Consider the following 27607-nt stretch of genomic DNA (forward strand, 5'->3'; position numbering starts at 1 on the left):
ATTTTTTGTGTATGTATTATTTTGGTTTCAGTAGTTTAATTTATTGTTTCCAATTTTGATCAAATTATTTTCTTCTTTCTTCTTTCTTTTTTTGTTTTTGTTTTTTTGTTTATGGACTTATTAGGATAATATTGCTTACGCAAAGCTGGCACGTCTGCCTTCTGAAAATGGATTATATAAGTGTTCCATTCCATGTTCTCTTATGAACTAGCTTATAGCTTGTGTGATTTGCTTGATTACTTTCCATTGTAATACTGATACAGACAGTAGTTTTGTTCCACCTCTTGTCTATGCTGTAATGGGTACCTCAAGAGATATTGCAATTGGACCGGTGGCCGTGGTGTCGTTCCTTCTTGTTACTTCGTTGCAAAATCTGATTGATCCATCTAAAAATGAAGCTGAATACCGTAGTCTTGTCTTCACTGCCACGTTTTTTGCTGGGGTCACTCAGTTCGCACTGGGTTTTTTAAGGTATGTTGAACTGGATTTTTAAAGTTATCTTGTGTTAGCCTAGCAAGCTTGGACACAAACACTACACGACACGAGACATGAGACACGACAACAAATCAATTTTGAAAAATTACAACATGGCACGATGGGGATTCCACAATTAATTAATTTTAAAAAATATTTTTAGGTGTACTTATTAATTTATTTTTTTATGTTTATCTATAAGCTTTTTTTTTTTAATATTAAAAAAACTACTATCAAATTTTAAAAAATACCTAGAGTTAAAGAATTTTTTTAATAATAAGAATTATTTTTTTCTCCTAATATAATGAGCACACACATGTGAAGAATTCATGGTTTTAAAAACCGGACCAGATCGGTTAGTTCGACTAGTTTAAGTGGGAATTCCGGTAAAAATGCCTAAAATTGGCCAAAAATTGGGAAACGGAGGCAATTCTAGTTTTGCCCCTAGTTTGGTTTTTAAAACCGTGGAAGTATTCCAACGTTTCTGACACGGACACGTCGGGAGTTTTGAAGTGTCCATGCTTCTTAGTTAGCATGTGCTGTGTTATGTCAACAAATTTAACCCCCTCCCCCACCTCGACATAGTCCTAATTTTGATTAATACAGTCCTAATTCAGCAGATGACATAAATATATTTTGAGAGTATAAGGACTGAATTGAAATATTTTAAAGAATAAAGATAATTTTGAAATAGAATTTAAAAGTTGAGGATCAAATATGCAATTTAACCTTTTAATGTATCGTGTGACATCTGAATGGTGGTTTTTATTTATTTTCAGGTTGGGTTTCTTGATTGACTTCCTCTCGCATCCTGCAATTGTTGGGTACATGGCTGGAACTGCTATTACCATAGGACTTCATCGGCTTAAGGGTCTTCTTGGCATATCCTATTGGAGTGAGTGTGTTTCAAACACTTAACATTTGCTTTGTGTCCCACATTGATTAGGAATAAATCTTGTTATGAGTTTATATGACTTTGCACATCTTAGGTGGTAAGTTGGAATATAATGGGCTAGGTGTTGGCTTGGGCTTGAGCTTGGGTTTGTTAATTGATTCTTGGGCTGCACCTTTCCTCTTACTTTCTTTTAGCCCAAATTTGATTTGATTTTTGTTATGTCTATTGGGGAGCTTCTAAGTTGCCCGTTGGGCATTTAATGAACAGCCCGTTGGGCATCAAATCTGCACAGTAGCCATTGGAGACTTGTCCTTCAGTCAGCCCGCTTATCTTCCTTTAGTTGGCATATAAGAAACCCTGTTTCATATTCTTTTCTTCTTCAGTTTTTCAGCTTGCTGCCGCCACTCTCCTTCCTTTATTCAGCCCTAAACTTTCTGCTCTGCTCCACAAAAATTTCAGCTTCTAAATTTTAGTTTTAAGGAAAGGCAATTAAGGTTGTTCCTAGTTCTTCTTGTTTGAGTGTGTGATCAACTTGAAGAAATCACTAGAGTCTAATCTTGGGGGGTTGTTCGTCCAAGAGAGCCATTCACACCGAGTTCTACTCCGGGTGGCACGAATCAACCTTTAAAGACAACGCATTTTGCATGATTCTATAGTTTGTGAGATTTTTCTAACTCTATTTATTTAATTTTTGTTATTGCTAATTTTTTAGGGTTTGTATTGTTGAATCAAAACTTGTTTATTTAGCCATATTTTCCAACATATCCAACTTCACACAGAAGACTGATATTGTTTCTGTCATGCGCTCAGTTTGGAGTACAGTACATCATGGAATAAGTTTTTTTTTTTTTTTGATGGGATGGAGTAAGTTAATTATGACTACTATAATTGCCTTCTTATTTTCCTTTCTATTTTTCTTAAATTGTGTTTGAGATTTTTTAAAAGTATAACATGGATAATTCATAAAATAATTAATAGAATGAAATTGAATAGAATTAAATATACTGTATTGTAAGTGCACAGTTGCACCTGGACCCAAAGAAGATTATGGGCTCAGGCCCAATGAGCCTTGAACAATAAAATTTGTAGAGTGTGGGCTTGAAGTAAGATAACTAGGCACCCGATCCCCCTTCCTTTTGCCTTCCTCCCCCTTAAATACCCCTTTTTCAGATGCCCTTTGGGACCCTGACTAGAAGTTTCTGCCCTACTGTTCAGGAGTCACTTCCCCATTAATGTGGCCAGGGAGGTAGGTGCAGAGTCTTTAATGCGGAGGTGGCAGCCTTTGCTCTAGATATTTTCCTTAACACTGGTGTATCGAGAAGGTTCAGGGTTTCCCCCTTTAACCATTAGTCTTTTTAGAGCTGTGCTTTGACCTTCATAATGAAGTTTTGAATTCTCTTGGGCTTGTCCGAGGATAAGCTCGTCCTCGGCTACACCCTTGTATCCTCGGCGTATTGGCCGACCCGTAGTACTAACAAAATCTTAACCCAGGGGCAGGTCGGCCCTCCTTAGCATGGCCCAAAGGCCCATATACCCACCGGGGTCGTTTCACTCCCCACAATAGCCCCTCAAAACTCTAATTTTCAACATCCGAGGAGAAAAATAGGGTTTTGATCCGATGAGAACTAACTCTGCATACTTTGTGAATGATCGCACGTGTGGAAACCGTTTCGCGTTCCAGAAGACGCCACTTGGCGGTTTTATTTTCAAAAACGCGCGCATTTATTACTATGAGTTACACCTTGTCCCCCACGTTCAACGGTGAGATGGGCATCCAACGGTCCTCGTTATTTCACGAAAATTTGGGCGGGACAAATATAATTTCGAGGCCGCTTTCCGCACACCATGACGCTTCGGGAACCTGCGCCTTCATTTAATTCATCAGGGACTAATCCCATCAAAACATCAGTAAACATACTTCACCCGCAGAAAACCGTGGAAATTTGCACAACTTGAGATTCGTAAGTTTTTTATTCTTCTTTTCTTAACCTTTTCTCCTCGGATCTTGTCCTCGGCTATCCTTGTAGACATTTTCCCTTTTAGAGTTTAGTCTTTCGTCCTTCTCTGATGGGAAAATTTAAGTGTCTAGTTGATACCGCCGCTGGAATGGAAGGCTTTAGAGCCAAGTATCACATTCCCGGCGATGTAGGTTTAAAATATTGCCCGGCGGAAGCCGTGGTCGGCTCTAGAAAGGCTGGAGAGGTTATCATCCCAATGGTAGCCTTTGTAGAGGGTGGGATGACCCTCCCAATGAAGCCTGTAACTAGGGAGTACCTCCGCAACCACCGGTTGTGTCCCGATCAGTGCACCTCAAACGTTTTTAGAGTCTTGGGTAGCGTCGATGCTCTAAACGAGCAAATGGGTCTAAACCTCACCTGGCACGATGTCGTCTTTCTATACGAGTGCCATAAACTCACCAATGTAGGTTACTACATTAAATCCCGCTCTAGCATCGTTGGGCTAATCTCCTGTCTGCCCAAATCTAACAAAGGCATGAAGGATGACTACCTGATCGTCTCTGGGAACTGGCACGACGGCCTCCACTGCCCAGTTGAGTGGGGAGATCCAGGTGCGACACCTTAGGATTAACCTCCCCACCGCATAACTTCCTCTAACACTCACAAAAATGCGTATTCACATGTATTCATGTTTATTTAAGTTTATTATACGTTGTGTGAATCTGACCATGTTCGTTTGCTTTGATGTCTTTCTTTGCAGATAAGCAACACGTGCGCCCACGCTTGAGCCACTGCAACGTTGCAGATCTAAACCGAGTACTGCGCTCCGAGGTGTTTGTCAGCGAGGACCTACAACTCAGGGCTGCTCATCTGATTCTGGGGTACGATCCTATTTCTTCGGACTTCCAGGAGATAGAAAATGCCATAATCACGGGTGACCGAAGGCGAAAGAGGGTGAATGTAGCCCGACCCCGCTTTTTGGATGACCACGATCTCCCTGACGCACCTCATACTGTTTTGTACCCACAGCCCATAGCGGCGATCCCCCTCACCGTGCACTCTCAGGTCATTCCTGTCCCAGAGGAGCGAGTGTCCTCTTCAAACACTTTGGACGAGGAGATAAAGCACTTCCAGCTAGAGGACTCTCCACGACCTCGCGGAAACCCATTTGTTGTCCTTTCCGACGAGGAAGAAGAAGAAGCCGAGGCCTCTGGGATCGCGGGTCTAGTGATAGCGCGTCCAGACGACAGTTCCATTGAAGAAGATATGGACAAGCTAAAGGATCTTATGACCGATAGAGGCGCCCGAGTGGCAAAGAAAGGGACACGGGGGTCCCAGGTTCCCCCGGCTTTACCACTACCTCCCCCTCCTCCAGCTGACCCTAAGCCTCCAGCCGAAGATCCCAAGAAGAAAAGGAAAGCAGAGGTTGAGGGGGCTGGAGGTGAAAAGCAAAAGAAGATGAAACAGCCCGCGCCGGCCCAGCAGCAAAAGTTGGACAAGGGCAAAGGGCGCGCCCGCTCAGTTGAAAGCGGGGAGATCAGAGACGTGGCCGAGGTGCGCCGAGCACCAGCTACTTGGTCTCCTGACTTGAGACTGGACGGCACTCCCATCCCCTGCCACTCCAGTATTAGGGCGGTCCAGCAAGGCCACACTCACCACTTAGCCAAGGTGCTGGAGCGTCCTCTTCTGCTGCCCAGGGACATGGAGTCCTTGGAGAAGATGGGCCAGCCGCAGCTGTTCCTTTCGTTAAAAAGGGGCTTAGCTCTGGTAAGTTCCATCTTACATTTATATTCTATATTTATTTGCAAGCACTTCACTGCTTTTAACCTCCTAACATATTTGCAGTCCATCCAAGAGGTTTTCGCGGCCGAGAAGTTCGTGGAGGATTCTCGGAAGCACGCTGGGATGGAGCAAGAGCTAAGGCAAGAGACAGAAAGATCCCTAGGCCAGGCCTTAGTAGAGAACGGGAAGATCACGTCAGAGTTGGCCGACTTAAAAAGAGAAAGAGATGGTGACAAGGCCAGCCTGAAGACGATGGAGGGACAAGTGGAGGGGCAGCGTAAGCTTTTCCGCCAAAAGGATGACGAGCTTGCCCAAGTCCAACGGGCATGCTCTGACTTAGAAAAGGAGCTTACGGGTGTGAAGGACGAAGCTCGCGCCCATAAGCACACCCTGGAGGCCGCGAAGAAGGCCAGTTATCAGAAGGGGGTGACTAAAACACAAGAAGAGCTGACAGAGGCCTTTGCGGCCTTGTGCCGAGAGTACTGTCAGTTGGTCTGGGGAGAGGCCATGAATGTGGCAGGGGTTCCTCAAACTTCCGAGCTGAGGAAACCCGAGAACATTTGGCTCCCCCTAGACATACAGGAAATTGAAGACCCTCCTGTTGCTGCCTCTCTTGCCCTTCCTCCTGTGGTGCAAGAGCTTGTTCCTGATCCTACAGAACCTGAAGGTTCCTATAAAGAGAAGGACAAGTGTGATGGAGCCGAGAAGGAGCAAGTCCAAGACATGGAGCCCCTCGTTCCTTCAACAGACAAAGGGAAGCAAGTTTTGTCCACCTTTGAACTAGAGTTGAAGAGTACTGAGGCTGGCAGCAGCTCTCTCCAAGACCCCCCTTCCTTAGCTTAGGGCCTAGTGTAGGAATTTTCTGTACTCCCCTTCTTTATATATAATTAATGAAGAAGATTTTTATTCAATTTTCGTTCATGTTGTCTTTATTTTACTTTATACCTTTTATGCTTGCGATGAGAGCTTTCAATAACAAATAGTTAAAGGGAAAACAAGATAAATAAGTACAACTCCACTATGCAAATAACTATGACTTCAGAACTGCCGCACAACTTAATTTAGACATCAAATAATGTTAAAGTTAGACAATTCATATGACAGTTAAACCTTTGTAATCTGACATATTGCTTCAGTATAATGTAAGGTCCGAAGACCATTCCTTACAAAAATTCTGCTTAACACTTAAAGATGAAGGACTTGAGATCCAAATTAATAAATGGTGAGATAATGATTTCCATAAAACGGATGATAAGAATAAGAACAACGACAAAATATTAAGAACAGCGACAAGGTTTGTGGTCCGAGGACTGCACTTAACCAAGTTTCTGTTTGATTCTCAAGAACAGTAACTTCAAATGTTAATTTCCCCAAAGTAGGAGGTCCGAGGACCCGGCATAACTAAGGTTCTGTTTAACAAATGACAAGACATCAATTTCCACAAGGTTTGTGGTCCGAAGACTGCACTTAACCAAGTTTCTGTTTGATTCTTAAGAACAGTAACTTCAAATGTTAATTTCCCCAAAGTAGGAGGTCCGAGGACCCGGCATAACTAAGGTTCTGTTTAACAAATGACAAGACATCAATTTCCACAAGGTTTGTGGTCCGAGGATTGCACTTAACCAAGTTTTTGTTTGATTCTTAAGAACAGTAACTTCAAATGTTAATTTCTCCAAAGTAGGAGGTCCGAGGACCCGGCATAACTAAGGTTCTGTTTAACAAATGACAAGACATCAATTTCCACAAGGTTTGTGGTCCGAGGACTGCACTTAACCAAGTTTCTGTTTGATTCTTAAGAACAGTAACTTCAAATGTTAATTTCCCCAAAGTTGGAGGTCCGAGGACCCGGCATAACTAAGGTTCTGTTTAACAAATGACAAGACATCAATTTCCACAAGGTTTGTGGTCCGAGGACTGCACTTAACCAAGTTTCTGTTTGATTCTTAAGAACAGTAACTTCAAATGTTAATTTCCCCAAAGTAGGAGGTCCGAGGACCCGGCTTAACTAAGGTTCTGTTTAACAAATGACAAGACATCAATTTCCACAAGGTTTGTGGTCCGAGGACTGCACTTAACCAAGTTTCTGTTTGATTCTTAAGAACAGTAACTTCAAATGTTAATGGTACTTATAACTTTGACATGTTAACCAACAAAAGCACGTTTTATTAATATTAATACCTTCTAAGGTTATTTACATTCCACGGACGTGGTACAATTCTTTCATCTAGGTCAGCTAGCTGATATGACCCTATGCCTGCTATTGAAACAATGCGATAGGGGCCTTCCCAGTTGGGTCCTAGCTTACCCCAAGCTGGGTTCTTAGAAGTCCCTAGAACTTTTCTTAGTACAAGATCACCAGGTGCAAGTGGCCTTAGCTTCACATGGGTATCATATCCCCGTTTTAGCTTCTGTTGATAGTAAGCCATTTGGACCATAGCTGCCTCGCGTCGTTCCTCAAGTAAATCAAGACCTTTCTCTAGGAGTCCATTGTTATTCTCCGGGTTAAAAGAGCTCGTCTTTAGGGTGGGAAAACCAGATTCCAAAGGTATCACCGCCTCGGCTCCATAAGTCATGGAGAATGGCGTTTCTCCCGTGGACCTGCGCGGTGTGGTCCGATACGTCAATAGAACGTGAGGGAGCTCTTCTACCAATCTGCCTTTCGCATCGTCCAACCTTTTCTTGAGCCCACTGACTATGACCTTGTTAACGGCCTCGGCTTGCCTATTTCCCTGAGGATAAGCTGGGGTGGAGTATCTATTTATGATACCCATGTCACCACAATATTGCCTAAAGGCCTTGCTGTCAAATTGAACGCCATTGTTTGAGATAAGTGTGTGTGGTATACCGAATCTAGTGACAATATTTTTCCAGACAAACTTCTTGGAATCAACATCTCTGATATTTGCTAAAGGCTCAGCCTCGACCCATTTAGTGAAATAATCCGTTCCCACAAGAAGCCATCTTTTGTTTCCTGCAGCTCTCGAAAATGGCCCCACTATGTCCAATCCCCACTGCGTAAAAGGCCAAGGACTGGAGAGAGGGTTAAGAACCCCTCCAGGTTGATGAATATTTAGGGCGAACCTCTGGCATTGATCACATTTTCTGGCATAGTCCTGAGCCTCTCTCTGCATGTTGGGCCACCAATACCCCTGAGTCAGGGCCCTATGGGCTAAGGACCTTCCCCCAGTGTGGCTTCCACAAATCCCTTCGTGCAATTCCTCCAGAAGTGCTTCTGTTGATTCAGGGTGCACACACAACAAGTACGGTCCTGAGAAGGATCGTTTGTACAACTTCTGGTCCTCGGACAACCAGAAACGTGGCGCCTTTCGACGTATCTTATCTGCTTCAAATTTGTCCTCCGGAAGGATATCATTCCTAAGAAAAGATATAACCGGGTCAATCCAACTAGGTCCAGGCCTTATTAGATGGATGCGAGCCGCATTGACGGGGGAAAGAGTTGGCTCTAGCAAATCCTCCACAAGGATAATCCTGGGCAAACCCATAGCCGAGGACGTTGCTAACGTAGCCAAAGAATCGGCATGGGTGTTTCCACTTCTAGAGATGTGAGCTAAGACAAAGGAGTCAAATTCTGCTTGCTGACGCTTAACTTGGGCCAAATATTCCTGCATTCTTGGGTCCCTCGCCTCCATGGTCCCCATGACCTGGCCGACCACCAACTGAGAGTCTGAGAATGCATGGACTTCCTTTCCACCCATCTTATGTAACATATTCATGCCTACCAGAACTGCTTCATACTCGGCTTCATTATTAGTAGCCGAGAATGACAGCCTTAGAGATTTTTCGAAAACAATTCCTTCAGGGGATATCAGGACAAGTCCGACACCAGACCCTCTCTGATTAGCTGCCCCATCCACATACATTTTCCAAGTCGAAGGAACTGTGGCTGTGATCACACCAACTGATTTTCCATCCATGTGTGCTTCTTTTAGAGTTTCTTCTAGCAATGGTTCAGTAAACTCTGCCACCAAGTCAGCGAGGACCTGGCACTTCACCGAGGTGCGGGGCCTGTATTTAACGTTAAAGGCTCCCAAGATGGTCCCCCACTTTGCCACCCTGCCAGAATAATCGGCGCTGCGTAACACTGCCTTGAGAGGCAATTGGGTCAGGACCACCACCGTGTGGGACTGGAAATAATGAGGGAGCTTCCGCGTGGCATGAACTATGGCCAAAAGTGCTTTCTCCAAGAGTAGGTAGCGCACCTCGGCCTCATTCAAAGACTTACTAACATAGTAGACCGGTCTTTGCACCCCGCTTTCATTCCTGATAAGGACCAGGCTGACCGCGTGTACGGCTATTGCCAGATAAGCAAACAAGACCTCGTCCGTCTCGGGGCGAGACAAAATGGGTGGTCGAGAAAGATATTGCTTAAGCTGCTGGAAAGCTAACACGCAGTCCTCGGTCCATTGAAACCCTTTCTACTTATTCAACAATTGGAAGAAAGGACGACATCGGTCAGCTGACCGAGAGATAAACCTATTCAATGCGGCAATCATCCCAGTCAATTTCTGGATTTCTTTTGGGTTCCGAGGTGGTTGCAAATCTTGAATAGCCTTAACCTGCATTGGGTTCACCTCTATGCCTCTGTGAGTAATCATGTACCCCAAGAACTTTCCGGACCCCACGCCGAAAGAGCATTTCGAGGCATTGAGGCGCAACCTGTACTTTCTTAGCACCTGGAAGGTGTTGGCTAGATCTTTGACGTGCGAAGGTATTGTTTTTCTCTTTACCACCATATCGTCTACATACACCTCAATAGTCTTCCCCAGTTGCTGTTCGAACATTCTGGTCATCATTCTTTGGTAAGTAGCCCCGGCATTTTTCAACCTAAATGGCATGACCTTATAGTGGTAGTTCCCCATTGGAGTAATAAAAGCAGTCTTCTCTTGATCCTCCAACGCCAGGGGAATCTGATGGTAACCCTGGAAGGCATCCAAAAAACTCATCCGAGGATGTCCGACAGTGGCATCCACTAGTTGATCAATACGCGGCATTGGGAACGAATCCTTGGGGCAGGCCTTGTTCAAATCTGTGAAGTCCACACATACTCTCCAGGTTCCATTCTTCTTTTTAACCACGACCGTATGCGCCAACCATTCAGGGTAGAAAACTTCTTTAATAGCCCCAGCCCTCTTAAGTTTGAGCACCTCTTCCTTTACAGCCTCAGAATGTTCTTTGGAAGAACGCCGAGCTGGCTGTTTTCTCGGAACAATGGCAGGGTTGACATTCAAACGATGGCAAATGAAGCTCGGATCTACACCTAGAGCCTCATACGGGTCCCACGCAAAAACATCAATATTGTCCTTCAGAAATTCCAACAACTCCATTTTCTCCTGGTGAGGCAAACGTATGCCGACCTGGAAGAACCTCTCCGGATCATCAGCTATAAAAAACTTCTCTAGCTCCTCACAATGAGCCTCCTCTCCTGTCATCAATCCAGATGCATCAGGAGCCGTTAACTGCTATAAGTTTTTGGCAACCAGAGCCGAAGATTCGGCTTCCGTCTGGTGCAGCACTGCAGCTGATATGCATTGCCTGGCCACCGATTGGCTGCCGAGGACCTCTTCAACACATTCCCCCGAGGGGAACTTAACCTTAACATGCAAGGTAGAGGAGACAGCCCCAAGAGCGTGCAACCATGGCCTGGCGAGGATGGCTGTATATGGAGAGTACGCGTCAACCACAATGAAGTCCACCTCTACCGTTTCTGAGCTGGATTGAACGGGCAAGCGGATCTGTCCTTTCGGCAGAACGGCTCTCCCTTCGAAGCTTATAAGTGGCGAGTTATAAGGAGTAAGATCTTCCAGCTTCAATCTCAACCCCTTAAATAGATCAGGGTACATGATATCTGCACCACTGCCCTGATCTATCATCACCCTCCTCACATCATAGTTCCCTATCCTAAGCGTAACTACAAGAGCATCGTCATGAGGTTGGATAGTCCCTATCTTATCTTCCTCAGAAAATCCCAAGACGGGCAAATTTAGCTTCAACCTCTTCGGCCTGCAACCCGACTCCTCGGTCTGAGGATGTGAAACTGCCATGACCCTGGTGGGAGCCGAACCGGTCCTGCCTGGTGCAGCAAAAATAACATTAATTGTTCCTAACGCTGACCGAGATGAATTATTCCTCTGATTGTTTGAGCCAGATTGACTGCCCTGCCCACCAGGTTGACACAAGTGCTGCTTTAGTTTCCCTTCACTGACCAACTGCTCCAAGTGGTTCCAAAGGGTCCGACAGTTCTCGGTAGTGTGGCCCACATCCTGGTGGTATTGGCAGAAAAGGTTCTGATTCCTCCTCGCAGGGTCCCCGGCCATCTTACCAGGCCATTTGAAAAAGGGTTCCTTACGAACTTTCTCCAGCAGCTGATGCACTGGTTCTCGGAACACAGTGTTCACGGCCTGAGGTGCTGCCGAGCCGGACTGCCCAACGTATTCTCTCCTCGGCTTGTTATTGTGGTACCTTTCCGACCTGAAATCCCTTCTCTCCTGCGGGATAACCTTCTCCTTACCCTTTCCTTGCTGTTGGTCTTCCTCCACTCTCTTGTACTCGTCAATACGGTCCATGAGGCGACGTACGCTGTGGACGGGCTTTTTAGTCAAAGACTTTCTCAGGTCGTGATCAGTAGGAAGGCCTACCTTAAAGGTATTAAGCGCCACCTCATCAAAGTCGCCATCTATCTTATTAAACATCTCCCAGTAACGGTCGGAGTATGCTTTCAACGTCTCCCCTTCCCTCATGGTCATGGATAATAACGAGTCCAATGGCCGAGGTACTCTGCTACACGTAATGAACCGCGAAGCGAATGCTCTAGTAAGCTCCCCAAATGAACCTATAGACCCCGATTTAAGGCCGTTGAACCACCTCATAGCAACAGGTCCCAAGCTAGAGGGGAAGACTTTACACATCAGGGTCTCGTTGTGAGAGTGCACCGCCATCCTCTGGTTAAAATGACTCACATGCTCCACCGGATCAGTCCGGCCGTTGTAGATGGTAAAGGTGGGTTGAGTAAACCTCCTGGGAAGCCTCCCCTTCTCAATCCTCCGTGTAAACGGAGATTTGGAGAGTTGGTGCAACGCCCTACTCATAGCATCGTTGCCTAAGCCCCTAAAATGAAGCTTCTTACGACTGCGCGTTGGCTGGTCGTCCTCCTCACCAGAGGACGTTGCACTGGTGGGGGAGCGCGACCTTGAGCTGTAGCCACCTCCCCTATCCTCCTCTGAGGAAGGATTAGATGAGGACGGTGAAAACCTACGTTTAGCACGGCGTAACTTTCTCTTCAAACGATTGATTTCCTTCTGCATGGATTTGGAACCCTCCTCGTGGGTGGTGCTACCCCCACCATGAGTATGGCTAGCCCCGGGGTATTCTGTATGGATACTTCCCTCACGATCCCTCTGACGCTCAAGGCGCTCGAAATGATCCTCAGGTTGTGATCCCTGTGACTCTGCATGGTGAGAAACTAGGCCTGCCATGGTATCCCAACCCTTTCTAGACTAGATTCCCCACAGACGGCGCCAATTGTAAGTGCACAGTTGCACCTGGACCCAAAGAAGATTATGGGCTGCGGCCCAATGAGCCTTGAACAATAAAATTTGTAGAGTGTGGGCTTGAAACCTAGGTTAGAAGTGCTGGGAGCTTGATAACAGGCTTTTATAAACAAATACAGGTAAATAACGAACGATAATTGCAAATGGATCTCCTCGGACTCGAGCCGAGGACTATTTCTTTATTATTTTTCTTTCTTTCTTACAGGTTACAACCTTTAATTTCTTTTCCCTTTCTTTAGAGAGAGAGAGTAAGCGAGGGAGAGAAAAGAGACCCGATCCCCCTTCCTTTTGCCTTCCTCCCCCTTAAATACCCCTTTTTCAGATGCCCTTTAGGACCCTGACTAGAAGTTTCTGCCCTACTGTTCAGGGGTCACTTCCCCATTAATGCGGCCAGGGAGGTAGGTGCAGAGTCTTTAATGCAGAGGTGGCAGCCTTTGCTCTAGATATTTTCCTTAACACTGGTGTATCGAGAAGGTTCAGGGTTTCCCCCTTTAACCATTAGTCTTTTTAGAGCTGTGCTTTGACCTTCATAATGAAGCTTTGAATTCTCTTGGGCTTGTCCGAGGATAAGCTCGTCCTCGGCTGCACCCTTGTATCCTCGACGTATTGGCCGACCCGTAGTACTAACAAAATCTTAACCCAGGGGCAGGTCGGCCCTCCTTAGCATGGCCCAAAGGCCCATATACCCACCGGGGTCGTTTCACTCCCCACATGTATTTTCTCTCTACTGTGTTTGAGATTTTATAAAAAAGGAATATAAAGAAAGAAATATATGCTTTTACTATTGTACCATAACCTATCAACTTAATTGGTACCTTTCAATTTCCTCTCTCACAGTGGAATTGGCAGACTCTAGTCATTGGCATATGTTTCTTAACATTCCTTCTACTTGCCAAGTACATTGTATGTTGCTCCTATTCCTACTCTTTCTTACTCCAAGTTGAAGGTTTTCTACAAGATTCTTCTATTGATTGTAGTATGATAATGGAGCAGGGGAAGAAGAACAAGAAACTTTTTTGGGTGCCTGCAATTGCTCCTCTCATCCAGTGGCGGCTCCAGGAATTTTTTTCAGGGTGTTCCTTAAGAAGCATAAATTACACAATCTAATAAAAAGAGAAATTCATATATTGACAACAACAACAATAAAAAAAAAACGCAAATACATAAAATTTACAATTGTCTTCTACGAGTTTTCATATTTTGAAATCGTTGCATGATAGTCTATTATCAATGCTAGAAGCTATATATCTTTCAATATACACAACCAAGAAATCATTCATCAACTAATCTCCATTTCGATTGCGCAGTTAATTCTTTATATATTTCATTGCCGAAAAACTTCTTTCTACTGTTGCAGCAGTGACAGGAATAATCAAAACTAACTTCATAAGCAAATAAGCTAATGAACCGTAATGACATCATAATTAATTTAATAATTTTTTTAAAGATAAATAAATACATTAATTAGTAAAAGTAGAAAAATTGACTAAAATAGTCAAAATAAATATTGAGATTTATCTTTCAAGTGTATTTTTTATATCATAACTTTCATAAAAAAAATAAGAAATACTAAATTATAAGCAAACATAAATTAAATATCAAGTTTCTTAATCAAGGAGTTGATAACATCATGGAAATTGTTTTAATTTAGAGAAAAGATGAAATATATATATACACCCACATACTTATATAACATTTTTGTGCTAGTCTATATTTAAATTAATCTTAACTTATGCCCAACAGCCCAAGTCCATTTATTATGTATTAAATTTCATATATATATATATATATATATATATATATATATATATATATATATATATATCTTGTAAAATCAGGAAGAGTGGCAGACATGCCCATTACAAAATTAATTAAGTCCCCCTAAAAATAATAATTAAATAATAAATACTAATACAAGCCCAATTAAATGGTTGACAGCTAATCATCTGGTACAAGTAAAAGAAGAAAGTTTTGACACTTTACACATTAACAGCCAAGCATTTACTGACTTGTGGAAGACCATGATAGAAAAAATAAAAAGTTCGTCTTCATCCTCAGCAAACGGGCAAAGAATAGCAGAGACTTTAGAAAGAGCAAAAATGCATAAATGGCAAAAACGCAGAAAAGAGAGAGAGAGAGAGAGAGAGAGAGAGAGAGAAGAAAAAGAAGAAGAAGAAGAAATGGAGATGCAAGCTCATGGTCTGCCAGCATCTCACCATGGTTGAGAAGCTTCAATAATGGCTGTAAGGGTAAATTTTTTTTAACTTGAGAGTGTTCCTGATTTTGCTTGAGGGTGTTTCTAATTTTTTTTTAAGGGTAAACAAATAAAAAAATTTAAATTATTATATATATATATATATATTTCTTTTCAGGTCAGGGTGTTCCTGGGAACACCCTGGCCTGAACGTGGCGCCGCCACTGCTCTCATCTCAGTTATCCTGTCCACATTTATAGTGTATATTACTCGTGCTGATATGCATGGTGTTCAAATAGTAAGTGCTTCTGTATGATTACTATTTCATTTCTATTTGGAAACAGAGGAAAACTCATTGTCATTATGTCATTCATGTCAGGTGAAACATATAAAAAAGGGCATAAATCCACCATCTGTTAATGAACTAATGTTCCATGGAGAGTATCTTGTGAAAGGAATCACAACCGGCATTATGGCAGGCTGGATAGGACTAACGGTGAGGAAATTTTCCCTTCTAGTTTCGAAACATATATTATGGCTAATTCTATAGCTATGAAAGCCAGAGTTTTTAAATCTAGGAAGCAACAGCAAGTGGAAGAACTTTTGCAGCAATGAAGGACTACCAGCTTGATGGAAACAAAGAAATGGTGGCATTAGGAACAATGAATATCATTGGTTCAATCACATCTTGTTATGTAGCTACAGGAGTGAATGGAAAAGAAAAAACTGCTCAACTCTTTATCTCCATTTGAAATAAAATATGTAGATTTCATAGTTAGACTAAATATAACAAATCTAAAGGTGTATTTAATGTCACATCATTTAATCTAAAGGTGTATTGCACCGGATTTGGATCCAGTGTAATTACACTACATCTACTCATATTAATTTTTACCAGTTTCATTTTTTAACTTTAATTTTTTAACTTTTTCAACTTTTTTTTATTCAATGGTTGAGATTGAAAGTTTCTTTTTTAAACTTTCACTCTTAACCGTGAATTCTATTGCATCAGGTGCAATACCTTACGGATTGCACCTGATCTGAATCCCACTTTGTATACTGCTCTATAGGTAATTTTTTTTTTTTTTTTGATAGCGCTCTATAGGTAGTTGTTTCATCAATCATCACTATATTTATATTATTTGTACCTTTGATTTATTTGCAGGGCCATTCTCCCGCACTGCAGTAAACGTCTTGGCCAGCTGCAAGACCGCGGTTTCTAACATTGTGATGTCTTGCGTTGTACTTCTCACTCTTGTTCTAATCACACCACTATTTAAGTACAGTAGTACACCCCTAATGCTGTTATGTCTGCAATCATTATATTTGCTATGGTAGGCCTAATTGATATTGAAGCAGCGGTCCTAATATATGGAAGATTGACAAATTCGATTTTGTTGCTTGCATGGGAGCCTTCTTTGGTGTGGTTTTCTGTAGTGTTGAGATTGGCATTCTAATTGCGGTAAAAGCTTGGACATTAATTTCAGATTTTGATTTCTTTTTCTACATCTTCTGAATTTTGTCACAGTTTTTTATAACAGATCTGCATATCCTTTGCCAAAATCCTCCTACAAGTCATAAGACTGCGAACCGTGGTACTTGGAAAGCTCCCCTTGACTAATCTTTACAGAAACAGTCTGCAATATCCAGAAGCAACAAGGGTTGCTGGAATTTTAATTGTTAAAGTTGATTCTGCAATTCATATTTCAAACTCCAACTATATTAAGGAGAGGTACTCATTCAAATCATTTGACTCTCTTTCTTTCCCCTTATTGTGTGTGTAAATTGAAATACTTGTTAATCAGAAGTATGAGCATTAATTGATGTTATCATCAAATGCCAATACAATTTCAATCATGTGGATTCAACATTCATTAATATTGCAAGTAGTGAGTTTATCTTACTTAAAATATTAATTACTAAATCTCATAAAGGCCTTATGCCCAAATGTCATATGATATTTGCACTCAATGAAATGGAAAGAATCTTGTTCCTACTCAATGATAGATAATCTAGTTCTATCAATCGACTATTTATGTTGACATTGCTAATAGGAAATATGACTAAACATGAACAAAGCATATTGCAAAACAAGGATTAAGGTTCTGATGCAGCTTATTCATGAAATTTGTGAAAATTGAGCTATCACTGAAAAATATTAGCTGTTCATGTATTCATTTTTGAATTTAAACTTATATTACCTTTAAGAAAAATAAAAGAACCTTTAATACCTTTAATTCCATACAGTGGGCTTATCTAGTTATCTTACTTGAAATATAAAATTAATTTACATATATTAAGTTCTTTTAAGTAATTAAAAAAGAAAAAATAAATATTCAAGGTTAAACATCATATCTCCTTTCATTCAATAAACCAAATATTTTTAGGACGAGAGAGCTAGCAAAAGTTTGTTGGAAAATTATTAGGTACTCCCAGAGTATTATAAATGCATATTCCATCCTCTCACATAAATAGTGGGTCCCACCATGAATTTAATTAGTGTGATCCACCATTCATGTGAAAGGAAGGATTACGCATTTATTGTACTCCAGGAAAATACAATAATTTCCCAAGTTTGTGTTGATTTTATCTATATTTTTGAAGGAAAATTAGAAAATTCTTTGGGAGTACCATAGATGCATACTCTCCCTCTTTCACATGAATTATGGGTCCCACTATAAATTTAATTAGTGAGACCCATAGTTATGTGAGAAGAGGGAGTATGCATTTATGGTACTTAGAGAATACTCAATAATTACCCATTTTTGAATACTCAATATAGAGAGCTTGTGATATAACCATATAAGTTGCCCAATAGGTAATTAGGGTCAATTTTGGAAGATGAGTTTGCTAGTTGTTTGAATTTTATAATTATAAATAGTTTTTTTTGGGTGAAAGGAGAGTAGTTTTATTTAATTAACCAGCAGGTACATCAGGAGGTCAAGTCATAAAGTCTAAACAAAAAATGATTAAGTTTTCAATATAAACCAATTTGCAAGATTCATATTTTCTTTCGAAAGTGGTAGACTACTGTAGTGTACAAAATTTAGGAAATACGGTATACTTAGAACAATTTTATTTTTGCATGAGTCTATCATTGAGACTAATTTTATTGGGTATCAACCATAGTAGGTCATGTCAACAATTATGAAAACTAGCTTGTAATCCCATGCATATGGATGGATATACTTAAAAGATATACATTAAGATGCAAAATATAATTCTTACATATATAATTTAAATATTATTGATAGTCATTCTTATATTTTTTTTTAACTCTTTAAAAAGTCTTGTAAGAATGTTATTAGGTAGAAAATATAAATTGTCCATTTTTTAAAAATATTTTTATGTTAATTAATTCTATACTCTTTGGTTTTTGTACACAATAACTCACTTAAATGGACATTTATGATATTGTCTCACGTTTGATTTCAAAATTAAGAAATAAAACTCTCTCTAAAAATAAATAATTTAGTACACATGGCGCTAAATTGGATTTCAATTATAGAATCTAATTGGATTTTCTCTAAATTTTACCTATTAATATATATATATATATATATATATATATATATATATATATATATATATATATATATATATATATATATATAGATGACTTATAAACTTAAATTGTTTTTAGTTTTATGAAAAGCGGCTCATAAATATAAAATCATTTAAAAATTATGTTTTACTTATATTAGACTCATTATTTTTTACATTAAATTAACTCATTTGGCACAAAAATTAAAAAACTTAGATTAAATAGGACACATGTCGCAAAATTAAACTTTAATTGAAATCTAATTTTTAGGTTGAATTAACTCACTTGGTATAAAAATTTAAAAACTTAGATTGAATGGGACACGTGGTGCAAAATTAGACTCTAATTAAATTCTAATTTGAAATTTAATTGGATTTTCTCTCAGTTTTATCTATTATTATATAATATATAGATTAATCTGGAAAGTGATGTCACTAAATTTGTAGTAGAGTTAACACAAGAATTCAATGGTTCGTCCAATCCATTAGACTGTGTAAGGGAAGTTATTATTTAACTGTACAGTCAACAGCATTGCTAAACTTACATGATTTTTTAAAAATTAAATTACCTTTTGAAATGATATTAGTTTGTGCTCCTTAAAAAAATGATATTAGTTTTGTATACATATTTATCTATATCTGATATGTCAAAGTATATATTCCCATGAAATTTAAAATTTCAGGTTCGTATATCTAAGTTTTGTAACATAATATATTGGCACCAAATCATATATATTCACATATCCATTTTCTTGCAGGATTTTGAGATGACTAATTGAAGAAGAACAATTGGAGAAGAACAGTCTGCCTAGAGTCCAGCATCTGATTGTGGAAATGTCTTGTAAGTTATGAAACTTGTCTCTCTTAGTCTGGTTGGACAAGTTTGGGTTTGATTCATTCGGACACAGGTCAAAGTAGCTAGATGTGAGTTAGAAATGGATCAGACTAAAACTACTTGCAAAACCTATATGTTTCTTACTCTGTCTTTGGCGGTTATGATCAACGCGGTATGATTCATATTTGTTTCAAATACAAATACAAAAAAAAAAAAAAAAAAAAAAAAAAAAAAAAAAAAAAATTTGCATATTGTTTTGTCTTCTTTTCAATATGAATAAGAGAACAAATAAATGAAAACAATTAAAAAAAATTTAAATAATGACTAAAATATTTTTTTAAAGTTGTAAGATTTTTCCTTTTTGTCACTAAACATTAAATAGTTTGTTTTTTATTTTTAAACTATTGAAAATGTTACACTTTCTTTCTATAAACTTTAAAAGGATTATTTATTTATTTTTAAAGAAAAATAGATATAAAATTTTAAGAAAACCCAATATAAAAATCAAAATAAATAAATAAATAAATGAGTAATTAAAGCTTTTGTCACAGTTTATTTTACATAAAATTTCTTTCCTTTTGTTAACAAAATTACGGGCGGAAAAAAAGATAATAAGTGACAAAAATTTCATGGTTTTGAATGAAAAAGATTACCATTAACGTTGAAGGAAAAATGTAAAAACATTTCTATGTTAGGTAGGTAGTCTTTCTAATAGAGGGAGATCAGAGATAGGAAGATGTATACTTATGAATTTATGTTGTTGTAGCTGTCTTCAACATCGATACTAGTGGCGTTCGTGCGTTGGAAGAATTGTATGGCACTCTTCAAAAGAGAGAAGTTCAGGTGATCTAGATAATTTTCTATTCTATTTTTTTTCCACGAGATCCCCTTAAACTTTAGCTTAAATAATTAAAATTTCTTAAATTCCAGTTATGTTGAATTATAGAAATCACATGTTAATTACATTTTCAATTTTTTTTGTTATATATTACATTTTCAGTTTGTCACATAATCATGTGCTCATTTGTGTTTATCAAATTATTACTTTATCAGATAATCATGTACTTATTTAATTCTTTTTTATTTTTGTGTAATCAAGTGATAAACATGTGCAAAACAAGATTTTTTTTTCTTCGCTCAGTAACATACATATTAATGGCATATTTGGATGGAGGGAGAGTAGAGGGGCATTAGGGGAGTTGGCTGGAATGGAACCCTCTCCCTCCATCCAAATATATAGGGTAATGTTAAATTTGACGGAATAAGTAAACTTTTATAGTGTGGAAGGGGAACATTGCAACATTAACTAATCACAGTTTAGGGAGTTAATTATTCAAATTTAGAGACATTACATATGAACCCATATTTTGGGGAAGAAAAATGCAATTTTCCATTTTTTTGTTTGTTTTAATAATCCTTGGGCTGGTAAGTAACCAGGCTTCGAAACCCTAAAGGTGAAAAATAGGCTTGCCGCAAGGCAAACTTTTTCTCCCCGTGATAGCGGTGGAAACTGTTCTTTGTTTTTTCTATCGTGGTGATGGAGGACATTACAAAGAAGTAAGCAGCGCTACGACTATCAGAAAGAGAAGGGAGTGAGGTGGACCTAAGCCTACCAGTGAAGGGTGAGGGTTGGGTCCTTGCTGGGAAGTTTTGTACGAAGAGGAGGGTGAATCTAGAATCAGTGGCAAGAGTGTTGAGAACAGTCTGGAGGACTGAGAAGAATTTCAAAGTCAGCGACGTAGGGGAAAATAAGGTCCTGTTTCTTTTTCAGCAGGAGGAGGACATGGACAGAGTTCTTATGCTTAGTCCTTGGTCTTTTGACAAATACCTTCTAGTATTACACAAACTAGGAGTTGGGGAGGTGGTGAACCAACTAAAATTTAACAGAGTGTCATTCTGGGTCCAGATCCATGGCCTTCCCATCATGAGCCAAACGAAAGATGTCGGCCTACGTATTGGTGAAACTTTGGGAAGAGTGGAGAAAGTGGATGTAGATGATAAGGGTTTCTGCCTGGGTAATTATCTTTGGATAAGGGTGCTGGTAGACATATCCACGCCGTTGTGTAGGGGCCGATTGGTTCGAATGGGAGGTCCGTTGCCAACGTGGGTGGACTTCAAATATGAACGTCTACCCATCTTTTGCTATTGGTGTGGGCTGGTTGATCATGATGAAAAAGACTGTATGCAGTGGATGCGTAGTAAGGAGTCACTCAGGGCGGAAGACAAGCAGTATGGTCCATGGCTTCGGGCAGTACCGGATCGTGTGCAGCGGCCACAGATGGTGGTTGCGTCAAAGAAGGAGTGTTAGCAGGAACAAATGGACCGGAATGGGGTGGAGTCCACGGCGGCGGGGGTGGTGGAAGTCCAAAGGAGTGTGGCGACGGCGGTGGGCTTGCATAGCTCACATGGGTCTGATGATATGGCAACAGCTAAGGCAAAGGTGTATACATCAAAGGCGCTAGAAGGGTACGAGGAATTGAATATCCCGTGTATTCTGCAAGGTCCAGGATCTGAGGAAAAACTTAAGGAAATTGATGAAGCAATATTTGGGGATGGTTTAAAACAAGAAACAAGCACGAAACGGGCGGCGGGCGAGGACGCGGTGATAGGGCTACACCAGCTAGAAGGTACAAATGAAAGTCACACAGTGGTTATGGAAAACAGCATTGGGCCACTGTTAAGGCCCACGTGCACCAAGGGTGATCTATTCACAATGGGTTTGAGCACTTAAAAGTCCAAAGGGGACAATAAAACAAGGAGGAGCAAGTTGTCAGCCCAAAAACAAACTAAGTCGAGTGATAATCCGATGGAAAAGGAAAATACAAAGGAGGACGCAAGTAACGATAAGCAGGGAGAAGATATTGAGATGGATTTCTTGACGGGGTCAAAACCTGAAGAAGTGGGGATGAAAAGGAGGGTACGAACTCCATGGCAAGAGATACCAGACAACGAAAAGATAGGGAAGAAGCTTAAGGTGGAAGGAGAGGTTCTAACTCTTAGTAAGTTGCTAGCACAACAACTTGGAGTGGCGGCGGCTGGTGGACAGCCCCGCCGGGAGCCATGAGTTCGATATGTTGGAACTGTCGGGGGCTTGGGAACCCCTGTATAGTTAATTTTCTCCAGAAAAAGGTTATGGAGGAAGATCCCATTTTGGTCTTTCTAATAGAGACCAAGTTTGAAGTATCGGAGATGGCAGGTATCAAAAGGAAGCTGGAAAGGCAACAAGGTTTGGTGGTGCCGAGTGTTCGACGTGGGGGTGGTTTGGCGCTTCTATGGAAGAGTTCTACGAGAGTGGACGTCCAGACATACTCTCCGCGCCATATTGACGCCATTGTAACTGAAGAGCAGGGGAATAAGAAGTGGAGGTTCACTGGTTTCTATGGCAATCCGGAGACAAACAAAAGAGAGGAGTCATGGAAACTGTTGGAAAAACTGAGTAAGTCTTGTGACCTTCCATGGGTGTGCATGGAGGACTTTAATGAGATAATGCATTCTGGTGAAAAAGAAGGTGGAAGTGCACGTCCGGAAGGGCAGATGAGAATTTTCTGTGACACGGTAAACATGTGTAATTTGAGGGATATGGGATATAGTGGTCCAGATTTCACGTGGAGTAGGCGGTTGGGAACGCGAGGTTGGGTTCGGGAGAGGCTTGACAGAGCTTTTGTGTCTACTAGCTGGGTTTCAAGTTTTCCACGAGCGAGGCTTTTCCACGTGGCAACGTCGGCATCAGACCATTGCATGCTAGTTCTTAAGGCAGACAGTACAAAACGACGAAATTTTCAGCGACCAAAACTCTTTCGGTTTGAAGCTATGTGGTTGAGAGATGATCGGTGTGACGAGATAGTTACAACGGCATGGGAGAGAGGAGTGTATGGGGGGTTAGAATGGCCGTTCTCAAAGTGCATGGAGGAGTGTTATACTTCCCTGGTGTCTTGGAACAAAAACATTTTTGGAAACGTAGGGAGGAAGATATCAACTTTGCAGAGGAGGGTCCAATACTTGGAAGAGAAAGGTGGGAACAATGTCGACATGGATGAAATCCACAAAACTAAGATGGAGTTTAATAATATGTTAAGGGTAGAGGAGGATATGTGGCACTAAAGGTCAAGAAATTGTTGGCTGAAATGCGGGGATAGTAATACATCCTTTTTTCATACCAAAGCATCGAATAGAAACCAAAGAAACATGATTTCAAAAATCATGGACTTTAATGGTGTTTGGCAAGATGAAGATGAGAGGATAGGCAGTGTCTTTGTGGAATATTTTGTGAACTTATTCACATCGTCGCAACCGGTGGTAAGTGATGAGATGCTTGATGCAGTGCACCCCAAAGTGTCGGACAGAATGAACTCCATGCTTATCCAAGATTTTCAAGCCCATGAAGTGGTGAAAACATTAAAACAAATGCATCCAACGAAGGCGCCTGGACCCGACAGTATGGCTCCCTTATTTTATCAGCATTTTTGGTCCACTATAAATCCTATAGTTATACAAACTGTTCTTGGTTTTCTTAACCATGGTGTAGTACCTCCCAAATTCCATGAAACGCACATCATACTCATTCCTAAGACCAAAAACCCGGCAAGTGTGACGGACTATAGACCAATAAGCCTATGTAACGTGGTTTATAAACTAGCTTCCAAGGCAGTGGCAAACATGTTAAAGATGGTGATACATGACATTGTAGGAGAAAATCAGAGTGCTTTTGTTGCCCAGTGACTCATCACGGACAATGTGCTGGTAGCTCATGAGCTAATGAACCATATTAACAGAAAGCGGAAGGGGAAGACAGGTGAGGTGGCATTGAAGTTAGACATGAGTAAAGCATATGATAGGGTAGAGTGGAAATGCTTGCAACTAATAATGAGGAAGCTTGGTTTCCATGAGAAGTGGATTCATCTTGTCATGAGCTGTGTGTCTTCGGTATCATATGCGGTGAGGGTCAACGGGGTTCCCTTCGGGCAGTTTTCACCTACACGTGGGTTGCGTCAAGGGGACCCTTTGTCACCCTACTTGTTTATTATTGTTGCTGAAGGTCTGTCTGCATTACTACATAAAGCAGTCCGAGAAAAGAAGCTGAAAGGTGTGGCGGCTTCGGCAAAAGGTCCAAGAATATCGCATTTATTTTTTGCTGACGATAGCCTCATTTTTGGAAGGGCCACTACAATGGAGTGTACTGAGATCCAAAGAATACTCAAAGTTTACGAGACATCATCTGGACAACAACTGAACCAGAGCAAGACATCGATGTTTTTCAGCCCTAACACGGAAGTGAGCATGAAGGAGTCACTTAGAGCCATGTTCGGTGCACAGGTAATTCGAACTCATGAGTCATACCTTGGGCTCCCATCATTGGTGGGCAAGTCAAAAAGAAATACGTTTGCTCAGCTGAAACAACGGGTAGCAAATAAGGTTTCAGGATGGAAAGAAAAACTGCTCTCTAATGCTGGGAAGGAAGTTTTGATCAAGGCCGTGGCTCAAGCGGTTCCATCGTACACCATGAGTTGCTTTAAACTCCCCAATAAACTGTGCGAGGAGCTGACAGGTATGGTGAGACAATTTTGGTGGGGACAAGTGAAGGATGAAAAGAAACTAGCTTGGATGAGCTGGGAGAAGATGTGTTCACCCAAGGAGAGAGGTGGAATGGGGTTCAGGGATCTCAAAACGTTCAACCTTGCTCTGTTAACAAAGCAAGGGTGGAGGCTACAGACAAACTCATCCTCACTGTTTTACCGGGTATATAAAGCCAAGTATTTTCCCAACTGTGATTTTGTGGATGCAGAGCTGGGTGGACAACCTTCTTACGCTTGGAGAAGTATTCATGCAGCTCAAGCAACTGTAAGAAGAGGTTTGAGGTGGCAGGTGGGTAACGGGGAAAATATCAGAATATGGGGAGATAAATGGCTTCCTACACCAAGCACTTATAAAGTAGTTACACCTAAGGGAGGAAACTCACAGGTAACAATAGTACGTGATCTCATAGATGCTGAGAGCAAAGAATGGAAAGTCGATGTGGTGCGTCAGAACTTCTTATCTCAGGACGTGGAGGCAATTTTAAGTATTCCATTGTGCGTTAATGGAGCTCGGGATAAGTTAGTTTGGGCTGAGAATAAAAATGGGAGGTTCTTGGTAAAAAGCGCATACAAGGTGGCTATGGAGGATGGCTTGCTTGGTGGAAGATCGAGCTGTTCAAGCCAATCTGAGTCGAGGAAGGTATGGAAAGGCTTATGGGGAATGAACGTTCCTAACAAAGTGAAACACTTTGCATGGAAAGCTTGTAGGAATATTTTGGCCACAAAAGAAAATTTGCGTAAGAGAAAAATCACGTCCAATGATATTTGTGATTGTTGTGGGACCCATATTGAGACTGTGAGTCATCTTTTTTGGTTTTGTGAACACGCCAAAACTATTTGGTCTTCTAGTAAAATAACCATACCTTTCAAGGTGATGCCAGCATGGGACTTTATGGAGGTCTTGTGTCAGGCGCAACAGTGGAGTGTCTCTTTGCCGGGTTTGGTGGAGCGAACTGTAATGGTTCGTTGGGGAATATGGAAAAATTGGAATGAGTTACATCATGGAGGTAAGGGTAGGACTGGTAGAGCTGTTGTTCAAGGCGCTTTAATGTTTCTGGAGGAATATTAGAGAGCAAATGAGAGTTCCGATGCTGTGCAGGAAAGGACGACCTTGCCAGTAAAGTGGAGCCCACCGACACAAGGCTGCTATAAGGTCAACGTTGATGGCGCCGTGTTCAATAAACAGAAGCAAACAGGTATAGGCGTGGTCATTAGAGATGATGCAGGGGAGGTGATCGCCGCGATGAGCAAAAGGATGGCTGTTCCGTTAGGTGCGCTGGAGACGGAAGCGAAGGCGATGGAGACTGCGGTTTGTTTTGCTGCAGATGTAGGAATCAGGGACGCGATTTTTGAAGGAGACTCGCTTCTGATCTACAACGCACTCCACGGTTTGGGTTTGTCGCCGGCGGCCATCCAGAATATTGTCACTGGTATTCTCCAACAAGCCCAGTGTTTCAGAACGTTCGCCTTCTCACATATTAAAAGGCAGGGGAATGTCCCAGGCCATGTATTGGCCTAACATGCTTGTAACGTGGATAATTATGAAACTTGGCTGGAGGAATGTCCCAGCCAAATTGCATCTGCGTCTGCTCAAGATGTAAGCGTTTCTCTTGTTTCTGAATAAATGGTATTTGGTTTTCCTATCAAAAAAAAAAAAAAAAAAAAAAAGACTCCAAATCTTGATCTCCTGTTCTCGAAAATCTCCACAAATTTAACACATATATAGAGACCTCTTTTTATTTTTTTGAGAGATTATATAGTGACCTCTTCATTGTGAAGAAAGAGAAGTATAGGTAATGTGACATCATATACAATATTACTGCACCCTGAATTAAGTGTACAAGTTTCTTTAATACATCTCTAGGTTACAACAACTAAACTTGAAGAAGTTTGTGACCATATATATTTTAATGAGATATATATGAGAGCTACGATTACGAAGGAGGCATATGGTCCTATATATGTGCCCTTTATAACCATAACTGATGTGCCTTGGGTTCTACTTATTGTTCTTGAACAGCTTGCTTTAGCAAATCCAGGGCCAGATGTGATCCTAAAGCTCCATACTTCTAAGTTTGCAAACTTGATCGGGGAGAACATGATTTTTCTCTCCGTTGCTGATGCTGTTCGAACATTTGCTCCAAACACCGAAAACCGTGACATCACCAGTCATGAGCATGCATGGATTGCTGCAACAAATGCTCATTGCTGGTAAACCTTGGGTGAGAACAGGGGCGGTTTGATGTATTTGGGGGCCTAAGGCGAAAATTGGTTATCTTGTTTCATATATAAAATTACTATTAATCAACATAAACCACGTAAAATTTTCTTTTCAAGTTTATAAACACAAAAAAAATTGACAAAACTTTTTACGTTTATTGATGTGGCAAATTGATAGTAGTGAGTAAAAGAGTGATGTCAGTAGTGAATTTAGTTGAAAACTAGTAAAAGTTTGCTAACTTGACTATTGTAAAAAATGTTGTGATTTTTTGTGTGAATTGCTTTCTTTCTTTTCTTTTTTCTTTTAGAAGTGCTACATTCAGAATATTTTTCATGAAAAATCTTAGGTGTTAAGTTGCTTCTTGTTTTCTAGTTGAACCTACTACTAAAATTATTTTTTTTGCTGTCAATAACAACCTTTAACAATTGGCTATTAAGATTTTTTGTAAAAATGTTGTGAAAAATGTTATAGGCATAGCATTTCTTTCTCTTTTTTATTTGTTTTTCATTTGATAAGAAAATATTATTTTATTTATTGGTTAATATTTTGGCTTAATTAATACTA

At 40.6% G+C, this 27607-nt stretch overlaps 3 protein-coding genes and 1 pseudogene across 3 annotated transcripts; all 4 read left to right on the top strand.

Moving 5' to 3' along the window:
• The first annotated feature begins 283 nt into the window (after positions 1-283).
• Positions 284-19266, top strand: LOC142644768 (high affinity sulfate transporter 1-like; annotated as a pseudogene).
• Positions 19267-21032: 1766 nt separating this feature from the next.
• Positions 21033-21557, top strand: LOC142644042 (uncharacterized protein At4g02000-like). The gene has a single exon (XM_075818730.1). It carries the CDS (start codon positions 21033-21035, stop codon positions 21555-21557), a length of 525 nt encoding a protein of 174 aa, XP_075674845.1.
• Positions 21558-22381: 824 nt separating this feature from the next.
• LOC142644043 (uncharacterized) lies at positions 22382-23350 on the top strand. The gene has a single exon (XM_075818731.1). It carries the CDS (start codon positions 22382-22384, stop codon positions 23348-23350), a length of 969 nt encoding a protein of 322 aa, XP_075674846.1.
• A 99-nt stretch (positions 23351-23449) lies between these two features.
• LOC142644044 (uncharacterized) lies at positions 23450-27037 on the top strand. The gene is made up of 4 exons (XM_075818732.1): positions 23450-23684; positions 23994-25783; positions 25892-26329; positions 26843-27037. Exons 1-4 carry the CDS (start codon positions 23450-23452, stop codon positions 27035-27037), a joined length of 2658 nt encoding a protein of 885 aa, XP_075674847.1.
• Positions 27038-27607: the final 570 nt, after the last annotated feature.

This window comes from Castanea sativa, chromosome 7, assembly GCF_040712315.1.
Source record: "Castanea sativa cultivar Marrone di Chiusa Pesio chromosome 7, ASM4071231v1".
Taxonomy (NCBI): Eukaryota; Viridiplantae; Streptophyta; class Magnoliopsida; order Fagales; family Fagaceae; genus Castanea; species Castanea sativa.